Genomic DNA, 23,259 nt, shown 5'->3' on the forward strand with positions numbered 1-23,259 from the left:
TAATGACAAAACTCATAGGCCAACAGTTAGCCACAAAACAATGTAAGATAATAACATCAACAATAGATTATGTCTTAAGATGCCAAAAAATTAATTGAAAATATTACCTTCTTTATGTGGATTAATAAGTTAAAATGTGCATCGTCAAATTTTGAAGGTTTCTTAGCACACAAAAGCATAAAATGCTTGATTCAATTGTAATTTTGGGAATTGATGTAAATTGAGGATTTCATGTGGTTATCCATGTATCTAAATTACCCTATGGATATCTAGAGACTTCTTGCTGATGTTCCTTGTGGGTTTGAATGATGGAATTGATGATGGGGAATCAGAAATTGTTTTGTTGCACAGGAAATTCAATTTCAATTTTGCTGAAACTCAAAAATTTATCCAAGGAGCTGTATTGATCCAAATGCTTTCAAACTTTTATCACAGCTTCCTTTATACATCGAGTATTTCTTCATAAAATTTCGTAATTTTTGGATCAGCAGATACTTTTCTAAAAATTTGAGAGTACCAGCTGTCCGAAGTTTACATCTGCTGGAAATCAGATTTTACTTGAATTATTTGACCAACTTTTCAAGACTGGATCTTTATAAAAATTTCCATTTTTATACTTCCCTAAGTCTACTTTCTAAAAATGAATTTATTGGAATTTTCTTAGCTCTGGATATTTTTCTAATGAATGAAGTTTTCTGAAACACTTTATTTTCAGCTCATTCTTAGTCAGCCATTTTCCTTCCAAAAAACTGATTTTATTGGCAAAGCTTAAGTTGCTGGGAATTGCAGTATCACATTACCCTTTGAGTCTACTTTTCAAATCATTTTCGTTTGCTCCATTTCAATTTAAAATGAATTTTCTACGAATTTTTAAACTAGTGGCAGCGCAGATTTTGTTTTGAGGTTGTTTGTGACATGTTTAAGTTGTTAATTATCCGCTGTAGTGCATTGGAAGTGTATTGAGGTTGTTTAAGTATAATTGGGACAATGAATGGACTATGAATTTTTTATTGGATGATTTTTGGAGAATTTATTCGGATGGATTCCGAATCATGTTTTATTTGTGTCCCTAATTTCGGGTCGTTACAGATTAAGTACATGGAGAAGAAGATGAAGGATCTCTTGTGGGGATCTAATTCTGAGAATAGAAAATTACATGCTTTAGGTTGGAATAGAGTGACAAGTCCAAAGTCCGAAGGTTGTTTTGGGGTGAGGAAGATTGTAGACATCAATGGAGCAAGTCCAAAGTCCAAATATTTATTCTAACTTTTCAGTTCTTTATGCAAGCCCATAACATCTCAATGTCATTAGTTGATAGTTTTTCCATCATACTAAAGTAACTGGAACTCTAAAACCATCTCCCTCACTAGAACTCCTACATAAGAAGTAAACTTAGATCCATTCTCTCCAATTGGTTGTCCCATCTCGCTAATGTAAGTGAAAGGGTCGTTCATTGGTAAAAATAAATAAATAAATAAATTTAAATTTGCCTTGCCCCTCCCTTTTTGCTTCCAAGGATTCGTTGTGTTTTCATCAGGTGAAGGGCTACCTCTATTTACAGCGAAACACTACGAATTCCCTCAATAGGGATAGGCGGTGTCAAGATTAAACTTTTCCTAAACACACACTACAGACCTTTTCAAATCAAAATAAATAAATAAATTTAAATTTGCCTTGCCCCTCCCCTTTTGCTTCTAAGGATTTGTTGTATTTTCATCAGGTGAAGGGCTACCTCTATTTACAGCGAAACACTACCAATTCCCTCAAATAGGGATAGGCGGTGTCAAGATTAAACTTTTCCTAAACACACACTAAAGACCTTTTTCAAATCAAAATACAACCACAAAATCAATGCCATTGATTACTAGATAATTGTACCACTATATGTACAACAAACATATTTACAAGATGAGGGAGATTATGAGATGAATTGAGAGTTAAATAGGACAATATAAATTGAAAATAAAAAATTGAGAGTTAAATAGAGAGAGAGCAGAGTGTTGAATATTTTTCACACACATAATTTATATGTGTAAGTCTTGAAAATGGGGGAGACAAGTACAAGGGAATGTTGGAATAATAAATTAATACTAAATACATTTTTTTGATAAATTAATACTAAATACATATATTAAAAAAGCCTCATTTATAGAGTTTGCTAGCTTTTGCATCAACCCTATCATGTGCGTAGATGCCTAAAGATACATTACACAGAGGTATACTCTACATGCCATTTGAGAAAGAGGCAATAATCTTGAATAATTCTTGATCCAAATTGACTTATAATAATTAATTATATGTAAAAACTAATTGGACTACCTATGTGTTGGTGGCTTTGAATTTTAACTCCTAAATTCCTAGTTAAATATTTAAGACTATGGAATGAAGAAATAGAATATGTGTGTGTATATATATATATGTATGTAATGTGTATAAAATTCCTAGTTAAAGATTTACACACATAACACTAGATCAAACTTAGAAGAAGTAATTTAAATATATAGAGAATGCTATCGTTAACAAAGGTTGGAATTTGAATAACTGACCAACAAATGATTTTCACACATCACCCATTATGACAAAGAAATATTAATTAATGTAAAACACCCATCTATTATGTTGGATTATGATTTATAAACGTATTTAAATGAACACTTGCTGCTCATTGTTATCTTTGGAGTCTAGGAGATAAAAGAAAGCTTTTTAAGATTATCCTTTCCAACTTTTCTTTTTCTTATGCACTTTGTTTTCTTCTGCTTAACGAAGTATGCCTCCAAGATCACATGTTTTTGAGTCATTTTGACAAATCCATTAAGAGAATAATAATCCACATCAATGGAGCACTATTTATTTAATTTGCTTTAAAACTGAGGTCCACATTCCACAATGATGAGCAGCAAATTAAGATAAATGGCATGATGAAACCTATATGATACACACTCAGTCCAGCAGGAAATGATTGAACTATTGCCTACTTTGGTGTCCAGGGCAGGCTAAGAGGTCTCCATCTAATTTAAATTTTTTAAAAATTGCTAAAATTTGAAGAAATTTTAGTATAGTATTGGTTATCTAATTTTAAATGATTTAGCGACCTTAAATAAATAAAATCTAAAGGTCCTAATCCACCAAAATCCAAACTTGATCTCAAATTTTTTATAAGCATTTGATATCAAATTTTTTGGATTTCCATGTTGAGACTAATACTAAAAGGCTCATAAACTGATCCAACAAGTCCACCATCAAATACTTATATATGTTTTTTCTTTTTTTCAAAAGCAGAGGAGCATAGATTAATGACGAAAAGAAATAAAATCCATTGCAATATGTTCAATATATACACACATATACATATACATATGTGTGTGTTGGCGAATGTGTGTGAAAAAGGAATCAAGAGGAAGGAATTGAACAGAAAAAGTTACGGTTTGCTTACTGATCAGACAAAGGAATCTAAGCCATGTGTTATCATTTAGGGCTTAAGACTTGCTTCGATTGATGGCGAACTGGAGGAGGTTTGATCAAAAGTGTATCAATCTTTAATGAACAATACCACAAATATAAATATGCATATATTTCAGATTCATCAACACAAACAGTACCTATTTCAAGAGTTAGAACGTGACCGGAGGCTGAGATGACGGTAAAAAACCCCAATTGTTTCCAACCGTCCAGTTATTGCCGCTACACCAGAAATTAGGAAGAGAAAGGTTAGGGTTTCATTAAAGAGGGAAAGAGGAATCGTTAAGCCTGAGTATTTGATTTCCCTTCAGCAGATCGAAGATTGTTCGTGTCATGGTAGATTGTATTTGTATCGCAGGAAACAAGTGAGGGAGAAAGAGTCGTGAGAGAGGGTTACACCGAATGGAATATGAAAGAGGCATTAGGGCTTGAAATTAGGCAAGTGTAGAAAAGAGCATTTTAGGTAACACATAAAATAGGAAGAAGGGTATTTTAGGTAACAGAAATATCAAACAGTATTTTTTCATGTGCCACCTCAACTTTTGGGTCAAACCCATTTCAAAGAAATTATGGGACTTTGACTCAGTCTCTTAGTAACTATGGTGCTCTAAGTCCATTTATATGTAATAATCCTTATAACATATCCATTATTGCACCATGTGCATGGAAAGCCATTTAACTCTCACCTCAATCAATTTACAGTTTTGAACCATGTTCTTGAGACTCCTAACCATCCAATCATTTTCTTAACGGTAAAACAGTCCCCTCCTTTCATTGGTGTGCAAAATTGTTTTAAAATCTCCCATAATTAATCATTGCCTCCAAATCTTAACTACTTGTCTATTAGGTTAAATACTGACATTTAACTACTTGCCTCTAAATGGGATTGATGAGAAACAAACATCCTCTCAAGTATATATTCCCTCTTCCTCCTTCCATTTTATTTCAAGAATTCTGTAGTCAAAACATTGGGCCATTAGGAAAAAATGAAGAACAAAACATCAATGTCTCCATCTATTTATGTTACTTCAATTCTTCTTCCTCTTCTTTTTCTCTTCTCTCTCCAACCTATTTCATGTGCACCATCAAGTTCAATCCATGATACCTTCCTTCAATGCCTCTCCAAAAACTTAGACCCATCGGACAAAAACTCAACCATTATCTACGGTCCCACCGACCCTTCATTCCCAACTGTCCTCCAAGCCCGCATCAGAAACCGCCGCTACAACCTCTCCACCACCCCCAAACCCTCCCTCATTGTCACCCCTCTCCGCGAAACCCATGTCGGTGCCGCAGTGCTTTGCGCCAAATCCATCGGAATCCAGCTCAAAATCCGAAGCGGAGGCCACGACTACGATGGCATCTCCTACGTCTCCGACAACCCATTTGTCATCCTCGACATGTTCAATCTCCGGTCAATCGACATTGACATCAAACAGGAGACCGCTTGGGTCCAAGCCGGTGCCATCTTCGGCGAACTCTACTACAGAATTTGGGAAAAGAGCAAAACACATGGTTTCCCGGCCAGCGTTTGCCCCACGGTCGGCATTGGTGGCCATATTAGCGGAGGTGGTTACGGTAATATGCTCCGTAAATACGGATTGTCGGTCGATAATGTGGTCGATGCACGTATAGTAGATGTCCGTGGCCGAATTTTAGACCGTAAGGCCATGGGCGAGGACCTCTTTTGGGCGATAAGAGGTGGTGGCGGTGCTAGTTTTGGGGTCGTGTTGGCCTACCAAGTTAGACTAGTTAAAGTGCCCGAAACTGTGACCGTTTTTCGAGTGGACAAGACATTGGAAGAAAATGCCACGGACGTGGTACACAGGTGGCAATTCGTGGCCGATAAGATAGATAATGATCTTTTCCTCAGGCTGCTCCTTCAGCCAGTGGATGCCAAGACAAAGGATGCCAAGACAAAGGCTCAAAAGACAATAAAGGCATCATTTATATCAATGTTTCTTGGAAATGTCGATAGACTGATGCCAGTCATGACTAAAGAATTTCCAGAGTTGGGTTTGAAGAAAACTGACTGCATGGAAATGAGTTGGATTCAATCGGTCATGTACTGGGCGGATTTCGGTAACGAGACTAAGCTGGACGCTCTGCTCAACCAAAATCCTCCCAAGGCGGCGAATTTTTTTAAGAGAAAATCGGATTATGTTAAAAACCCGATTTCTAAAGAGGGATTGGAGTCGATTTGGAAGAAAATGATAGAGTTAGGACAAGTAGGATTTGTTTTCAACCCATATGGTGGAAGGATGAGTGAAATTCCTGAGGAAGAAACTCCTTTCCCACATCGAGCTGGGAATATATGCAAAATTCAATATTCGGCCAACTGGATGGAAGAAGGAGTGGAGGCGGACAATACTCATATGAGCCAAATTCGGCAGCTGTACGATTTCATGACACCTTTTGTGTCCAACTCTCCTAGAGAGGCATTTCTCAACTACAGAGACCTTGACATCGGTGTCAATCACAATGGCAATAATAGTTACAATGAAGGTAGGGTTTTTGGGGTTAAGTATTTTAAGAAAAATTTCGATAGATTGGTGAAAGTGAAGACTTTGGTTGATCCGGAGAACTTCTTTAGGAATCAACAAAGCATTCCACCTCAAGGAAAATAAATATCAGTGCATATATAATCTATGATGATGCTTAGTAATATTCTGTGATAATTTGTTACACAGTTATAGTACTAGAAAGTGGCGGTTTGGTCATAAGAGTTGATCGAACATCAAGTGACAGTCCATTGAACATGAAATGAGGTCCCTTTGTATTAGTAGAAGGAAAAATATATATTAATAATATGATTTTAAGGAACCAGTCAAGGTTTATTTAAGTACTTTTATTGTGAACCAAAACACTCAACCTCGTATTTAAAAATGTGAACTTATACTATGTAGACAAGTGTCCATTGGTAGTGATAGATGCGATGATTGGGTCCGTCAATCTCCACAAGCATTGAGAATTCCAGAGTAAGTGAATTGAGAATTCCAGAGTAAGTGAAGATATCAAAATACATATTTTATATTTCAGTTTAATGACGGAACAAAGGTTTGTTTGAAGATCATCAGTCATTTAGCTTTTTATGTAAATGACCCCTTTACGTGTTTATTTAACTTTCTTACGTACATATGTGAAAATAATTTCACAAACTTAGGCCTCAATTGTCCTTTCTGCATGTCATCCCACTTGGATTTAGCATAGCAATATAAAAATTAGTAGTTCAACACTGCTCTTTGAAAAAATCCATACAGTTAAGAATATATATATATATAGACCTATGCCACTATGGTGACGAAAAGAGAACTGAACTTTAATATTTCATGTTTCACAAAATAAAAAAAAAAATAAAAAGAAAAAGAAAAAGAAAAAGTTTTGGACTTGCAGAAGTACGTGACTTAGATTTATTTTTTCTAGAAAAAATGACCAAAGATTAATGCATAATAAGTAAATTGCATACAATTCTTGGTTGGATTTCTAGATCGAAGTCAAAGTTATCACCCCTCCACCAGCATAAAAACACTTGATTCAGAATTCTGTTACTTTACTCCTAATTTGCATTCCAAAACATTTTTAGGTACTCGTTCATGTGCATTGTGCGTGCATATCCTCCCGTTATGCAAATACATTTGGAACCTCCCGTTCCTTACCAATAAATTGACGCTTAAAAAACTCAGCTTACCATTGCCATATTTTGTTATTTTTAAAGAACAAAAAAACTGAAAATAATTCAAAATATTTCATTTGGTCTTGTGAAATCTAAAACAAAGTTACTTAATATCAAATTTGAGAGAACATGTACTCTCCAATTTTCTGAAACAGTTTTCTGTTTCAAAAGTACGTTTTTGAAAACTACTTTTGATAAATTAATCAAATTTGCCTTTCTTTAATAAATTGTTCTTGAAGTAGATGGGATCGAGAAGTGAAATTAGTAAATTAGGCCTTCTCACATTAATTATATTAATATAGTACTAATAATTTTTTCTCTACTTAACTTGTAATAACCTCAAGGAAATATAACTTGCGTTTTTTTAACCTAATAGATAGTGATTTAGTTGCGTTGAAAATCTATGTTAAAGAGACTCAATAAATTACAAAAATAAAAATTTGAAGATAATTTAAAAAATTAGAAAAAGTGGTGTAAAATTGTTGGTAGAAAAAAAAATGAAGTAATTATAAGAACAATTGTTTTTATTTGATAATTAATAAGATACACAAAACATAAATAATTCATTATAAAGTTTATATATATATATATATATATATATATATATTTATAATAATATAATATAAAAGGAAGCGAAGATCATCAAAACCACTCTCGATGACCTCAAAGCAGCCTACATATACATATAGTATAGGGATAATTCCATAAAAATGGAGTTTTGTAGGTCAAAGGCCAAAAAGATGGAATCAAACTTCTATTTCCCAAATAAATGGAGTTTTATGAAATGCTGAGATGGACATGAAAACTAATTGCGAAATGACCCAACTACCCTTTATCTCTCCTTATATCTCTTTGTGATTGTTTGCTCTTTCAGTCAAAGCTTCCTTTACCTGTCTTTATAAATCTCTTCAAATCTGAAAGTTTATGATGAATTGAGTCAAGAGCAACGATGATGGCGACGATGGAGTGTTCTTACAGGCGACAAGTAAGGATTGAACTTACCAGTGAGACACGAGTCTGAGCCTGGTCTGGACGACGGCGGAGCAGCATGGTTGGGTCCAACGGCGTGGGTGTGGTCGCATGAGATGTTGTCAGGGACGGTGATGGAGAGAGGGACGTGCCATGTGTTTTTGATATGTTTACAACAGTTGGGTCGGTGGGCAGTGTGTATAGTACTCCTATCTCTCTCGATTTGGAAAAGATGAATGCATAGTACCATCCTCTCGATTAGTTGTTTCACCTTTTTATTTATACATATCATGTTATTGTACGAACTATATTTATGGACTGCCATATATATCAGTATATGGATTTGATTTTGTTGATTTTTAATTGAATTCTGAAATTCATTTGTCCTAATTTGATTTGGTCATCAGATCTCCAAGAAACACACACCATTGGTGTTGAAAATGCAATGAAGGTGTGGGGTTGGAAAATTAATAGATAGAAGAAAGTAACAACACTGTTTATGTTTGTAATTTACTGATAAAAGTAAACATTTACATAAAAGCTGTTTTTGTGTATATGATCATCTCCAAACTTAACAAATAGTACAATCCCTATTGTTGCTTGTAATCCTTGCTTGTCGTTGGTAAGAACACTCCATCATCGCCATCATGGTTGCTCTTGACTCAGTTCATCATAAATTTTTAGGTATGGAGAGATTTATAAAGATAGGCAAATGAAGCTTTGACTGAAAGAGCAGGCAATCACAAAGAGATATGAAGAAAGAGAGAGAAAGGGTAGTTAGGTCTTTTCGCAATAAGTTTCCATGTCCACCTCTGCCTTCCATAAAACTCCATTTATTTGGAAAATGAAAGTTTGAATCCATCGTTTTGGCCTTTGACCTACAAAATTCTATTTTTACGAAATTATCCCTATATTATAAGAGAAAACTTGCGTATGGTGAACTGTTCAATTTTTTTTTTATTTTATTGATGAAGCTAATTATCTAATAATTCAATTTTAAAGAAAAATTGTCTAGACGAGAGCTGGGATCATGGTGGTTTTGGATTTCAAATATCAGAAAAGAAGCTAATCATTTTCTATTAAATAAAAGTTGTTGAATCCACTTCCTTCAAAACCGGTTAGGGGAGGGGAAAAATAAAACAAGAGAAAAAAAGAGGGAAAAATCCACATAAGTAAGATTAGAGTTTTAAATAACAAAACGATCTATTTTAAATGTTCATTTATCACTTTGATTGAATTTAGGAAAATAATTACCAATGCATCAAGAATTTTTGTTAAGATCAAAAATGTCTTCCAAACTCTTATTTCAAAATATCAAATATTCTTATCATTAAAAACATATATTTTAAAAATACTATAATATAAATTTGAGAACATGTTTCAACCAGCAAATACGAATTAAATTGTTAATAATGACAACTTAAAAAATTTACTAGTACATTATTCTTAAAGCAATTGATTTGAAGAACTCTTTGCAATATAAGACGTTGAGTAAGCCGTGCAAGAAAAGAAAATCGAGATAAGTAGTACAGAGTAGTTAAATTATCACTCTTACAATACATTGTTTTTTTTTTTTGGTTGGTAAAAGGGTAAGCTTATTACAATACGTTGTTCTTCTTATATTCCAACTGTTTGCTGAATTTATTATATCTAAAGTTTTTTTTGGAACAATCTATTACATCTAACACTGAAGAAAGTAAATCTTCACCCAAAAAAAGAAAAAAAAATTCCAAATAAACGTTAGTCTCTATTAACTAATGTACTTGTTGAAGGCTTTCCTGATTTTCTGAACTCTCACTTTCTCAAAGATGCGGCCATCAATTCCAACTTCAATCCTACATGTAGCTCCATCTCCATCCAACAACACACATTGTGGGTTGTTTAATTTCTTTCCAGGAAAGCGTGTGAGTTTGTACAACAGGTCATTTGATGATTAACTTCATAGGCGCGTGATTTTGATGATGTGGCATCCACATCGACCTAAACAAATTGATTAAAATAATTGGTGTGATTATCAATACTCAACTGATTTTTTTCTGTTGTTCGTCCAAACTTTTTGAGAATTAAACTCCCAATAAAACTCTAACAAATTCACATCACAATGGGGTGTAAACAGGTTTAAATAGCATTTTCTGTTACCGGGACTTATTGAGGAAAAACGAACATCCTCTCAAGTATATATTCCCTCTTCTTTTTTCCATTTTATTTTATGAATATCAATCATTTAGCCAACTTTTAGAAAACAATGAAGTACAAAACATCAATATCTCCATATATTTTTGTGCCTTCAATTCTTCTTCCTCTTCTTTTACTCTCCTCTCCCCAACCCATTTCTTGTACACCATTAGATTCACTCCACGACAATTTCCTCCAATGCCTCTCGAAACACTTAGACCCATCAGACCAAAACTTAACCATTCTCCTCAGTCCCACAAACCCTTCATTCCTAACTGTCCTCCAAGCCCGCATCAGAAACCTCCGCTACAACACCTCCGCCACCCCCAAACCCTCCCTCATTGTCACCCCTCTCCGCGAAACCCATGTCGCCGCTACGGTGCTGTGCGCCAAAACCATTGGAATCCAACTCAAAATCCGAAGCGGTGGCCATGACTACGAGGGCACCTCCTACGTCTCCGACAACTCCTTTGTCATTCTCGACATGTTCAATCTCCGTTCCATCGACATAGACATTCAACACGAGACCGCTTGGGTCCAAGCCGGTGCCAACTTGGCTGATTTGTACTACAAAATTTCGGAAAAGAGCAAAACCCATGGTTTCCCGGCCGGCCTTTGCCCCACGGTCGGCATCGGCGGCCATATTAGCGGCGGTGGTTACGGTATTATGCTCCGTAAATACGGGTTGACGGTCGATCATGTGGTCGATGCACGTATAGTGGATGTTCGTGGCCGAATTTTAGACCGTAACGCCATGGGCGAAGACCTTTTTTGGGCAATAAGAGGTGGTGGTGGTGCTAGTTTTGGGGTCATATTGGCGTACAAAGTTAGACTAGTTAAAGTTCCAGAAATTGTGACCACTTTTTGGATCCAAAGGACTTTGGAAGAGAATGCCACGGACTTAGTTCACCGGTGGCAATTGGTGGCCGATAAGATAGACAACGATCTTGTCCTTAGGCTGCTTCTTCAGCCAGTGGATGCCAAGATAAATGGTCAGAACACCATAAAGGCATCATTTGGAGGAATGTTTCTTGGAAATATTGATAGACTGATGTCGGTGATGACTAAAGAATTTCCGGAGTTGGGTCTGGATAAAAGACACTGCTCGGAAATGAGTTGGTTTCACTCGATACTTCAATGGATGAATCTGGCTCCCAAAAAGGAGATCTTTATGAAGAGGAAATCAGATTATGTTAAGAATCCGATTCCCAAAGAAGGGTTGGAGGCGATTTGGAAGAAAATGATGGAATCTGATAAATTAGAGTTGTTTCTCACTCCATATGGTGGAAGAATGAGTGAAATTCCTGAGGATGAAACTCCTTTCCCACATCGAGCTGGAATTATATTCAAAATTCATTATTCGATCAGCTGGAGGGAAGAGGGGATCGAGGCAGACAATATCCATGTGAGCAAGATTAGGCAGATGTATGATTTCATGACACCTTTTGTATCCAATTCTCCTAGACAAGCATTTCTCAACTACAGAGACCTTGACATTGGTATCATTAATCACAATGGTAATAATAGTTACGAGGAAGCTAAAGTATTTGGAGTTAAGTATTTTAAGAATAATTTCGATAGATTAGTGAAAGTGAAGGCTATGGTTGATCCAGAGAACTTCTTCAGGAGTCAACAAAGCATCCCACCTCTTCCACCTCAAGGGAAATGAGTATCATTGCATATCAACTACGATGCTTAGTTATATTTATTATAATTTGTTACTTGTTCTATAATTAGAAAGTGGCTGTTAATTTGGTCAAAGATTTAAACATCTAGTGTTCATTCAAAATGATCGAATTTAGTTGAAGGAAAAAATATATTGATAATATGATAATTAGGAACCAGCCAAGGTTATTTAGTGCTTCTATTGTGAACTTATAAAAAGTAGTATTGAAAGAAATAGTTCTATTTTATCTCACTTTCTCATGAAAAGAGTGGAGATGTTTTCTTGGTAGTGAGTAGTTCTCCACCACTTGGTTTGGAAACAAATTATTGTATTAAAAAGTGAGGTGTTGTTGAACTGGTTCTTTACTGTCCTATTTACACTTTCTTTTTCTTTTTTTCTTTTTTTTCTTTTTTTTTTTTTTTTTCAAGAGTTTAAACAGATTATTACACTCATTTCATTAAAAAAAAAATTTTGTGAGTTGCACAATACAAAATGGCAGTGGAACGTAGTATGGATATGCAACCTAGAAGGGTGAATAGGCTCAACTGGCTCTTTTATTAGATTTTTTATTAATTTAATTTTTATCGAAATAAAAGTAAATTAAACATTCACAAACAATAAATTAAAGTGTAAGCAATGTAAGAAATGAGTTTAAAGTGACACAGAATTTTTAGCGTGGAAACCAAAGGGGAAGATCTCAAAGGCTTTCATGCATTCTCAAGCAAAAAGATCCACTATATTTAAAGCAAACTACAGTCGACTCTAACCCAAGCTTACATTCTATGTTCTACCAAAAACTAATTGCTGACAAATCCTGATTGTGCGACTCTCCCATCCAATAGCTCCCAACCTTGCTTACTCTAGATCTCTATAGAAGAATCGTTGTTAGATCAACCAACACTACACGAATGTCATGATCTGTAATGACCCGAACCTGGGGTCCAAATCTCTAACCAAGTCCTAACCCAAGTCCGAGGTTATCCGAGGGCAAAACGATCATTTATTGACATTAGGTTTTTTTATTAGATCTATTATACTCCATTTGAAACCCATTAGTCATTTAATACCATCGTAATAACATTTCATGGAGTTCCGGACTTAAGAATGCAAAGAGGAAAAAAAGTTGAAAAAAATGGCTAAGTGTGGAAGCTGCTACCGGTAGTAGGGTTGGCTACCGGTAGACTAGTGTCTTGCGACATCCACGCGTGCGCAAGGTGTGGCGAGCTAGGGCATGACTTGACAAGCTGTGACTGGCAGTAGTTCAGCGGTAGTTCCTGCTACTGCTGCTACCGGTAGCCCAAAACTAAAGATTCTGCCTAATAACGAAAATAAGCCTCAAAACTGAATTTTTGACCCCCATTTGGCTTTATCCCTATTCCCGGACATAAATATGGCCCTTATAACCATTATAGCCCTCTCTCAACTCACAACCACGAATAAATAATTGGACGTCAGCATGATAGATCGATTTATACAACATTTAAATATGTACATCATCATACATAATTCTTTCCTGAAAACTAATACCATTGATAATGTATGACAATGACTTCATCATTTACATGCCCAAAGTTTCCAAAAATAGTCCAAAGTAAAATGGTTACAAGTTGGAGACTCTTAAAGTCTCAATTACAATGCCTTTATAAAAAATAAACGAATTATAGTCTCTTTACAAAAATAATCGTTATAACTAAGCATTGTTTACAAAAATTTACAAAGGATGGTTTCTTCACCTACATCTAGGACGTTGCACCGTCCCCAACGTCCTTGCCATATCCTGAAAAATATTAGAGGAAAGGGGTAAGTACGGTGGCTCAGTAAGAGATGCTTAAGGCAACTACTTTGGACTTCATTGAGTCGACAATTAAAGAATAGGGTTAAAGGATAACCAAGATCATGCTTGGGGATACAACCACATACTTAGCAATAATAACATTAGTTTCACAATGTAATGATTTAAAAGCATGGTCAATGCAATGAAATGCACTCCCATCCCCAATTCCGGTCTTAAATTGACATAACTCACACCGAAAACCGCTAATTGACTTTATTCAGGCGAGATTACTTAACTACCCTTGGCTTCAAATCAGACAACCATTTGGGGCCTAGTTAATGGAATGTTGTATGTTCAAATTCGGCACGCGCTCCCTCTAGGTCAAATTAGCACTAGACTTGCGAAATCTGGTTCCTTTCTAAAAACTATTTCACAAACTTATCAAACTCAACCCCTTTGGAAAATGTCCTTCAACCTTCCTACCATGCCCCGCCATGAATGCCAATATACATCATTTAGCCTCATCATTAATTCTACAACATCACATATATTTATAGGCATGTCATTCAATCATACATTCATGAAGGATTTACAAAATAAAGCAAGACTAACCATCAATAGCATGCTTGACATCATCATTAACATCAATTAAGCATGTTCTCATCAATGCACAATCACTATAGCACTATAAGCATTTCCATTGAAGCATACACTAATCATATCTAACATGCTGAGCAACTTAACACCTTGGACCACAACCATCATATTTTGAACATAAATTTGCACATACAAGACACACTAGTACACATCTCATCATAATCATCAATTCAAGACATGCTCAACATGAAATCAAAGACAAGGTGGCTCAATGAAAGGCAAAATACAATGCATATATTAAACAACCCTACCTCAATAAAGCAAGTCAAACAAGCCTTTAGCTAGGTCAATTTTCAGAATCCCTCCAAATGTGTGCAAGGTTGGTCTCAAATGAAAGCCCTCGATGGGTAGAGTAAAATTGTCTTCTTGGTCTTCAGTCAAATCTCACTCGAAACCTCTCAATTGTGGGCTTGAAAATTGTAGTTACATGTGTGTGTATATAGATATAGAGAGAGGAGATGGCCGAAAATGGAAGAAGAAGAAGGGGGTTTGCCAATTTCAAAATGGCCATATGGTCCTCATTATGCCATGTGTCACTTGGTGATTGACTTTAATTTTAACCAAAGTTACCCAAATACCCCTCTCTTGCCATGCAACTTCCTATATTGCCCTTAAAATATCTTCCGCGCACGCGCGCGCACACACGCACACACACACATATATAACATGTCAAAAACCACAATTAATGGAAATGAAAAACCTGGAGGAATTGCAGCGCACAAAACTCGGTCTTGACTCCGAAAAATTCTAAAATCAACCCCATAAATTCTAACATGCATAAAATTATTAAATGCATTCTCAAAACTCTCAAACTCATAAAATGTCCCGAACAACCATCGGGACCCACGTGGCATGAAAAACGAGGCACAAAAAATAAATAAAAGAAAAATACCGAAAAATCAGGGACATTACGTGATCCCTTCAGAGTGTGATCTTCTCCTCCTTTTCTTCAAAATCGAAATTTGTGATGTTGAAGAGAAATTCTGCTTTACGACCTGTAGATATGGAATCTTCAATCACGCAAATCCTGATCATACAATGAACAACCTAAATCACTCAATCTGTAGATGTGTGCTCTCAAAAACAGAACAATAATAAACTCTCAAAATCTCACATAAAAAGGTTTTCTAGGGCTTTGAATTTTGCAATAAAAAGTCATGATTAATTGTGTGAATGTGAGTTTATATAGAGAATTAGAGTCATATTAAGGTTAGAAAACATCTTGAATTTCGTGCTCAGACATCCTCTAATTCAGATAAAAATTTATTTCAAATTGGCAAAAACAAAACTTTCCTTTTGGTTTAGGAGAAATGCAACTAGTTCAAGTCAAAATACAGCCAGTTGGAAATATCCAGAGAGCTTATCTAGGCTAAAAAAATGCAACCAGTTCTATTTCAAATGCAGCCGGTTCAATATGTTAGTTCAATATGTGAAAAACCCTAATTGTTCTCTTCCAACTTCAAACCTATTATAAGTGAGCCTCTCATACTTACCTTGACTAATATGTTGTTCATTATTGAACTGAAGTAGTCGTGAGTAGCTTCATTTGAATTTTCCGCTTCCAAACCCTAGGCTTGATATTAAATGAAAAATTACAACTCGATGTGAACTTTGTTTTGATCACCGAAATATAGCAGTTACAATTCTATATCCACATCTTTTTCCTATAGAAACTCGAGCGCACAATATCCTCTTTGAAGAGTTAACTTATACCATGTAGGTTACTGCTAATTGTTAGTGACTCTCTGACAGAGATAGTCAATGGGGTTGGTCAATCTCCAAAAAAAATATTAAGAATGGAGTGGGAAAATTGTATCAAAATAAATGTTACATACTGTTTTTATTAATGATGGAACAAAGGTTTGATGATACAGTAGCATATAAATTTCATATGACAATAGCTAAAGTTTTATATAATATCTAATTTTCTCTCCTCTCACCTTCTATTAACCCTTCAAACTCTCCACGAAAATAAATCTTGATAGTAAATTAGTTTTGTACAACCCTCAATGATCTAAATCCATGCCCTAATTTTTGTTTGCAAATCCTATTTTATCCAATCGGTTGTTTCAATTGTATCATAAGCCCAAAATAATAGAGTTTGAAAAAGAAAAGTGCAAGTCCCTGGTTTGACGAAAATCCATTTGTGTCACTCGCATCCTAACCCACCCACCTCCACATACGCACCACCATGAACGCCACCTTACCGTCCTCAATGTCCACTAGCAACGTTGATTGGATCCACTACATTATACATATACATATATTATAATAGCAAAGTTACATATGGTGAACTATTCATTTTTTTTTTAATTGATAAAGCTAATTATCTAATAATAATAAAATAATTATAGTAAAAATTGTCTGGACTAGAGCTGGGCGGTCATGGTGGTTTTGGATTTAAAATATCATAAAAGAAGCTAATTATTTTCTATTACTTTCTCTATCACGTATTAGTTGTCAATGAGAAAAACTTTGACTCACTATCACCTTTTATTTTTGAGTTATTTGAAATCATTTTTTAGTCGCATTCTTTTTATATACATCTGTACTATATTAGATATTCATTTTGAAAACTTTGACTCACAATTACTCACAAAAATTGTGAGTCAAAGTTTTCGAAATGGACATCTAATATGAGATTAGGAAATTGTGAGTCTATGTTTTCGAAAGTTTTCGAAATGGACATCTAATATGAAATTGTGAGTCAAAGTTTTGAATCCACTTCCTTCAAACCGGTTAAGGGAGGGAAAAAATGAAACAAGGAAAAAAAGCAAGGGTGTCTCAAATGAAAGAGGTTTCGTTTGTGATATTTATTAAGTTACAATTTGACATGGTTATAAGCACCGATGGATCTCGTAGGGTCACCAGTTGTTGAATGAACGAGACCGTCGTGTTTGTGGGCTGTTTGGAGGCCTCTTCACTAGTAGGTGTTTGGGTAATATTTTAATTTCTTTCACAAGAAAGCGCGAGTTTGTACAACAGATAATTAGAGGATTAACTTCAGAGGTGCGTGAGTTCGACGAGGGGGCATACAGATAGTCTCGGCTAAACAAATCGGTTAAAATCAGGTTAAAATATTCAGTGTGATTATCAATACTCAAACTGATTTTGTGCTGTTGTTTGTCCAAAATTTTTTAGAACTAAACTCCCAATCAAACTCTAACAAATTTACATCACAATGGGGGTGTAAACAGGTTTAAATAGCATTTTATGTTACGGGACTTTTTGAGGAGAAACGAACATCCTCAAGTATATATTCCCTCTTCTTCCTTCCATTTTATTTCACTAATATCAATCATTTAGTCAACTGTTAGAAAACAATGAAGAACAAAACATTAGCATCTCCATTCATTTTTGTGCCTTCAGTTCTTCTTCCTCTTCTTTTACTCTTCTCTTCCCAACCCATTTCTTGTACACCATTGGATTCACTCCACGAGAATTTCTTTCAATGCCTCTCGAAACACTTGGACCCATCAGACCAAAACTCAACCATTCTCTACAGTCCCGCCCAGCCATCATTCCTAACTGTCCTCCAAGCCCGCATCAGAAACCCCCGCTACAACACCTCCACCACCCCCAAACCCTCTCTCATTGTCACCCCCCTCCGCGAAACCCATGTCGCCGCTACGGTGCTGTGCGCCAAATCCATCGGAATCCAACTCAAAATCCGAAGCGGTGGCCATGACTACGACGGCACCTCCTATGTCTCCGACAACTCCTTTGTTATTCTCGACATGTTCAATCTTCGTTCCATCGACATAGACATTGAACACGAGACCGCTTGGGTCCAAGCCGGTGCCAACTTGGGCGATTTGTACTACAAAATTTCGGAAAAGAGCAAAACCCATGGTTTCCCGGCCGGCCTTTGCCACACGGTCGGCATCGGCGGCCATATTAGCGGAGGTGGTTACGGTAATATGATCCGTAAATACGGGTTGACGGTGGATAATGTGATCGATGCACGTATAGTGGATGTTCGTGGCCGAATTTTTGACCGTAAGGCCATGGGCGAAGACCTTTTTTGGGCAATAAGAGGTGGTGGTGGTGCAAGTTTTGGTGTCATATTGGCATACAAACTCAGGCTAGTTAAAGTTCCCGAAATTGTGTCCACTTTTTGGTTGCAAAGGACTTTGGAAGAGAATGCCACGGACTTAGTTCACCGGTGGCAATTCGTGGCCGACAAGATAGACAACGATCTTGTCCTTAGGCTGCTTCTTAATCCAGTAGATGCGAAGACAAAGGGTCAGAAGACCGTAATGGCAGGATTTGCAGGAATGTTTCTTGGAAATGCTGATAGATTGGTGTCGGTGATGACTAAAGAATTCCCCGAGTTGGGTCTGAATAAAACTCATTGCAAAGAAATGAGTTGGTTTCAATCAATGCTTCAATGGACGTTGCTGACCCCGAAAAAGGAGATATTTTTTAAGCGGAAATCAGATTATGTTAAGAACCCGATTCCCAAAGAGGGGTTGGAGGCGATTTGGAAGAAAATGATGGAATTGGATAACATAGACTTTTTTTTCACCCCATATGGTGGAAGGATGAGTGAAATTCCGGCCGATGAAACTCCTTTCCCACATCGAGCGGGAACTATTTTTAAAATTCATTACTCCCTCAACTGGGTGCAAGAGGGGATCGAGGCGGACAATAACCATATGAACCAAATTAGGCAGTTGTATGAATTCATGACACCTTTTGTGTCCAGCTCTCCTAGAGAAGCATTTCTCAACTACAGAGACCTTGACATTGGTATCATTAATCACAATGGTAATAATAGTTACGAGGAAGCTAAAGTATTTGGAGTTAAGTATTTTAAGAATAATTTCGATAGATTGGTGAAAGTGAAAACTATGGTTGATCCAGAGAACTTCTTCAGGAGTCAGCAAAGCATCCCACCTCTTCCACCTCAAGGGAAGTAAATATCAACTACGATGCTTAGTTATGTTTATGATAATTTGTTACTTTAGTTGAAGGAAAAAATATATTGATAATATGATAGTAAAGAACCTGCCATGTTTAAGTACTTTTATTGTGAACTTATATGCTGCTTGCACGATCCAGATTCTTCTGCGTACTATACAAAAGTGGCATTGAAAGAAGTAGTTCTGGTTTATCTCACTTTCTTATCAAAAGTGATGAAATGTTTTGTTGTAGTTGGTGATGAATGAAGAGTTCTCCACCACTTGGTTTGGAAAAAAATGATTGTACAAAAAAAAAAAAGAGAAGAAGAGTACAGCCACACTCTACGACGTTTGATAAAAGGATACTTAGAGAAAATTTACCTATTTTTTAGACAAAGATATCTCGTGAAGGTTTAAAAATGGTATCTCGTGAAGGTTTAAAAATGGACAAAGACACCCATTTACATTAACCAAATTACCCTTTGACCGTCTAGGAAACTTTTTTAATTTTATAATTTAATAAAAATTTACCCTCATGAATAATTTGTGCATAAAAAAAAAGTAAATTTTTTTTTATACTGTTCACTTTATTATGATTATGATTATTATTATTATTATTATTATTATTATTTATTTACTTTATAAATGTCCTAACTTCTTAAAAATATAAACGTCTAAAATGATTTTTTGATTCAATACATATATTTCAAATAAATTGTATTTTGTTATTTAACTTCTTTTTTTTTAACTTTTTTTTTTAAAATTAAGATGCTTAATTCTTTTATCTAAAAAAATTAAATCAATCTCTTTTCCTTAAAAATAAAAAATATGGTACCAATATGACTCTATGCATCTTAAATTATATATCAAATATTATGTATTTCCCAACATAAAAGAAAATAGGTACCAGTATAACTTTATACATCTTAACTTTATGCATGCCTTTGTTTTTTTTTCTTTCCCCCTTTGTTTTATTATTTTTTTTCCCTTTGTTTTATTATTATTATTTTTCCCTTTTATGTTGAAAAATGCATAATATTTGATATATAATTTATGATGCATAAAGTTATACTGGTACCATATTTTTTATTTTTAAGGAAAAGAGATTGGTTTAATTTTTTTAGATGAAAGAATTAAGCATCTTAATTTAAAAATAAAATAGAAAAAGAAAAGAAGTAATAACAAAATATAATTTATTTGAAATATATGTATTGGAGCAAAAAATTATTTTAAACGTCTACATTTTTAAAAAGTTGGGATATTTATAAAGTAAATAACAAAAAATAAATAAATAAAATAAATAAATAAAAAATGAACAATATAAAGTTTTTTTTTTTTGTTATTTTTTTTTTTTTTTATGCATAAATTATTCATGAGGGTAGATTGGTCCAATTTATTAAATTATAAAGTTAAAAAAGTCTCCTAAATGGTTAAAGGGTAATTTAGTTAATTTCTCATGGAAATGGGTGTCTTTGTCTATTTTTGAAACTTCAGATGGTGTCTTTGTCTAAAAAACAAGCAAGTTTCATCTAAGTGTCCTTTTGTCAAACGTCAGGGAGTGTGATTGTACTTTACCTAAACAAAAAATGAGAGGTTGTGGAACTAGTTCTTCAATGTCCTTTTTAAACTTCTGTTTTTTTATAAATAAAAAAAAAACAAAAAAAACAAATTCGTACACACCAGCTATTTTCTTTTTCCTATGGAAACTAGAGCACTCAATCTCCTCTTTGAGGAGGTAACTTATATATACCATATATATATATTAGTGCTCATTGCTAATGACACAGATAGTTAATGGGCTAGTCAATGATATGATTAGAGAAGATATAACTTTTCTTTGCCAGATTACGCATTTCATGACACTTTTTGTATCCAAGTCTCCTAAAGAAGCAATTTTCAACTATAGAGACATTGACATTGGTATCTATCACAATGGTTAATTCAAAGAACTTATTTAAAAAGTGGCGCTTTGGTCATAAAGTTGAACATCAAGTAATAGTCCAATAATGAATGGAGGATACACTGAATTAGTTGCACGAAAAATTATATTCATAATATGATTTTAAGGAACCAGCCAAGGTCCTATCTAGGCATTGGGGCAATGTAGTCTCTTTCAATTCCTTATTTTGACTTAATTTTGAATAATAACTGTCTACTCAACGATTAATAAGAATTTCATTCTCATTATTGATGTGACATAATTATAGAATGACGTGCTCGCTTTTAAATTTAAATTTTTTAAAATAAAACAAAAATAGTTTCTATATTTTCTGCTCTTATTTTGTAATTAAATGTAAAGTGAGACACTGTCATGTTGCAGTCAGTCTAATTCTATTTATCATTATTAATAAGAGCTAACACAATGCACACTAAATTTCCGTCATCGCGAGAATACATGACAATAAGAGCTAACACAATGCACACTAGATTTCATAAGTGACTTAATTTTGTCTGTTTTTTAAAATATATATATATATATATATATATATATATATATAATAATTAAAAAAAATTCTCCAAAGAATGCATGACAGTAAAGTACCTACACTTCCTGGATGAATTTTTAGATCAGAAGTCAAAGTTATCATACCTCCACCAACATTTTTTTATTATTATGAAGTAAAAGAAAATAAGAAAACCAATCATACGGTATTTACAAATTATGAAGTAAAAGAAGAAAAACTGAAAAACATGCTTCAGATTTGTTGAGAAATAAACCAAAACACACCAGCGGATCACTCAGGAAGAAGAGCAGCAATGGGAGTGACTCAAAGGTCACATCATCATCAAGGCAACAGCTCCAAGAGGCACCGCCGAGTGGGAAAAAACCACCCAAACCCCGCATAATAGGCGGGGACACCAAAACTCGACATAAATCAGAGATCTAGTCGAATACAAAACAATAGATCCACCATGTCGAGCCAGAAACAAGTCAAACAGAAACAGATTTAGCAAAAACACAGCAAAAACGGCGTGAAACCCGCCCACCAAGCGAATATATTATATCACGCCAACTTTATTAAGCGGTGGGAGGCAATGATCGGCACCTCCCCACTCCATGGGAGGGAGTGGGGAGCAAATAGAACGGAGAAAACGAAGGACGGCTTTTGAAGGGCTAGAGAGAGGCGATAGAAAAAGTAAAAAGAGAAAAAACCGAACATTCTAATAAGGTTCATCCCTCCACCAACATAAACATCTTATTAAAATGGAAGGGCTAGGTAACACTTAATTTAGAACTATGCTACTTTACTCCTAATATGCATTCAAAAATATTTTGAGGTACTTGTCCGTCTGCATTGTGCATGCACCTCCTCAAGTTAGGTTAATACATTTGGGACCTCCCTTTTCGTTCCATATTAATTAAATATTTTTTTAAGAATGTTAAATTAAAAGTTAGTGGGTGCAAAGGTTCAGAGTCGAACTCCTTAGGACAATAAGGAGCAATCCAAACCGCTAGGTTACGACGGCGTACACGATCAAAGATCCTCTGATATTACAACACCTATGATATATGGTCTTTCAACCCAATTCATTCTGTTCTCAATACATTAAATCTACCTATTTTAGTCATATTTAATGTGTTGAAAAATTACTTATGTGTTAGACAAATTGCAGCGACACTTCAGCAGAGAATCCAGGTGCATCAAAGATGACCTTCTTTAATAAAGTGTTCTTAAAGAAGACTAAATATTGTAGTCTAATGATTACTACTTTGCCTTCCAAAATAAAAGGTTGAAGCTTCAAACTGAAGTGAGTGGCCGTTCTTTTTGGTTTTATTGGATTGTTGGGCCTTGTTGGAAGGATTTGCTCAGCCTATTATTCCTTTCTCACGTTGGACTTTGGACTTTTTCGTGCACATGGAGTTCAAATCAATACCTTTCAATGAATAGAGGCCACAAGATTTGTTGGTCAAAGCTAGGCCTTAAATCCATATGAATGCTTTTAGATTACCTATTTGTCCATTTCCTACCAAAAATAAAAA

The 23,259-nt window shown here is 35.0% G+C and overlaps 3 protein-coding genes across 3 annotated transcripts; all 3 read left to right on the top strand.

Moving 5' to 3' along the window:
• The first annotated feature begins 4,463 nt into the window (after positions 1–4,463).
• LOC132280247 (berberine bridge enzyme-like 21) lies at positions 4,464–6,138 on the top strand. Its single transcript, XM_059782429.1, has one exon. It carries the CDS (start codon positions 4,464–4,466, stop codon positions 6,084–6,086), a length of 1,623 nt encoding a protein of 540 aa, XP_059638412.1. The 3' UTR covers positions 6,087–6,138.
• A 4,208-nt stretch (positions 6,139–10,346) lies between these two features.
• LOC132280264 (berberine bridge enzyme-like 21) lies at positions 10,347–11,945 on the top strand. Its single transcript, XM_059782430.1, has one exon. It carries the CDS (start codon positions 10,347–10,349, stop codon positions 11,943–11,945), a length of 1,599 nt encoding a protein of 532 aa, XP_059638413.1.
• A 5,751-nt stretch (positions 11,946–17,696) lies between these two features.
• On the top strand, positions 17,697–19,295 carry LOC132280280 (berberine bridge enzyme-like 21). Its single transcript, XM_059782431.1, has one exon. It carries the CDS (start codon positions 17,697–17,699, stop codon positions 19,293–19,295), a length of 1,599 nt encoding a protein of 532 aa, XP_059638414.1.
• Positions 19,296–23,259: the final 3,964 nt, after the last annotated feature.

The sequence above is a fragment of the Cornus florida genome, unplaced genomic scaffold, assembly GCF_030987335.1.
Source record: "Cornus florida cultivar Cherokee Brave unplaced genomic scaffold, ASM3098733v1 CherokeeBrave_3.0.0_Hap2_Chr01, whole genome shotgun sequence".
Lineage (NCBI taxonomy): Eukaryota > Viridiplantae > Streptophyta > Magnoliopsida > Cornales > Cornaceae > Cornus > Cornus florida.

What these genes read in the sequence shown, in the direction of transcription:
- LOC132280247 (XM_059782429.1), top strand. Translation starts at nt 4,464, where the DNA reads ATGTCTCCATCTATTTATGTTACTTCAATTCTTCTTCCTCTTCTTTTT.
- LOC132280264 (XM_059782430.1), top strand. Translation starts at nt 10,347, where the DNA reads ATGAAGTACAAAACATCAATATCTCCATATATTTTTGTGCCTTCAATT.
- LOC132280280 (XM_059782431.1), top strand. Translation starts at nt 17,697, where the DNA reads ATGAAGAACAAAACATTAGCATCTCCATTCATTTTTGTGCCTTCAGTT.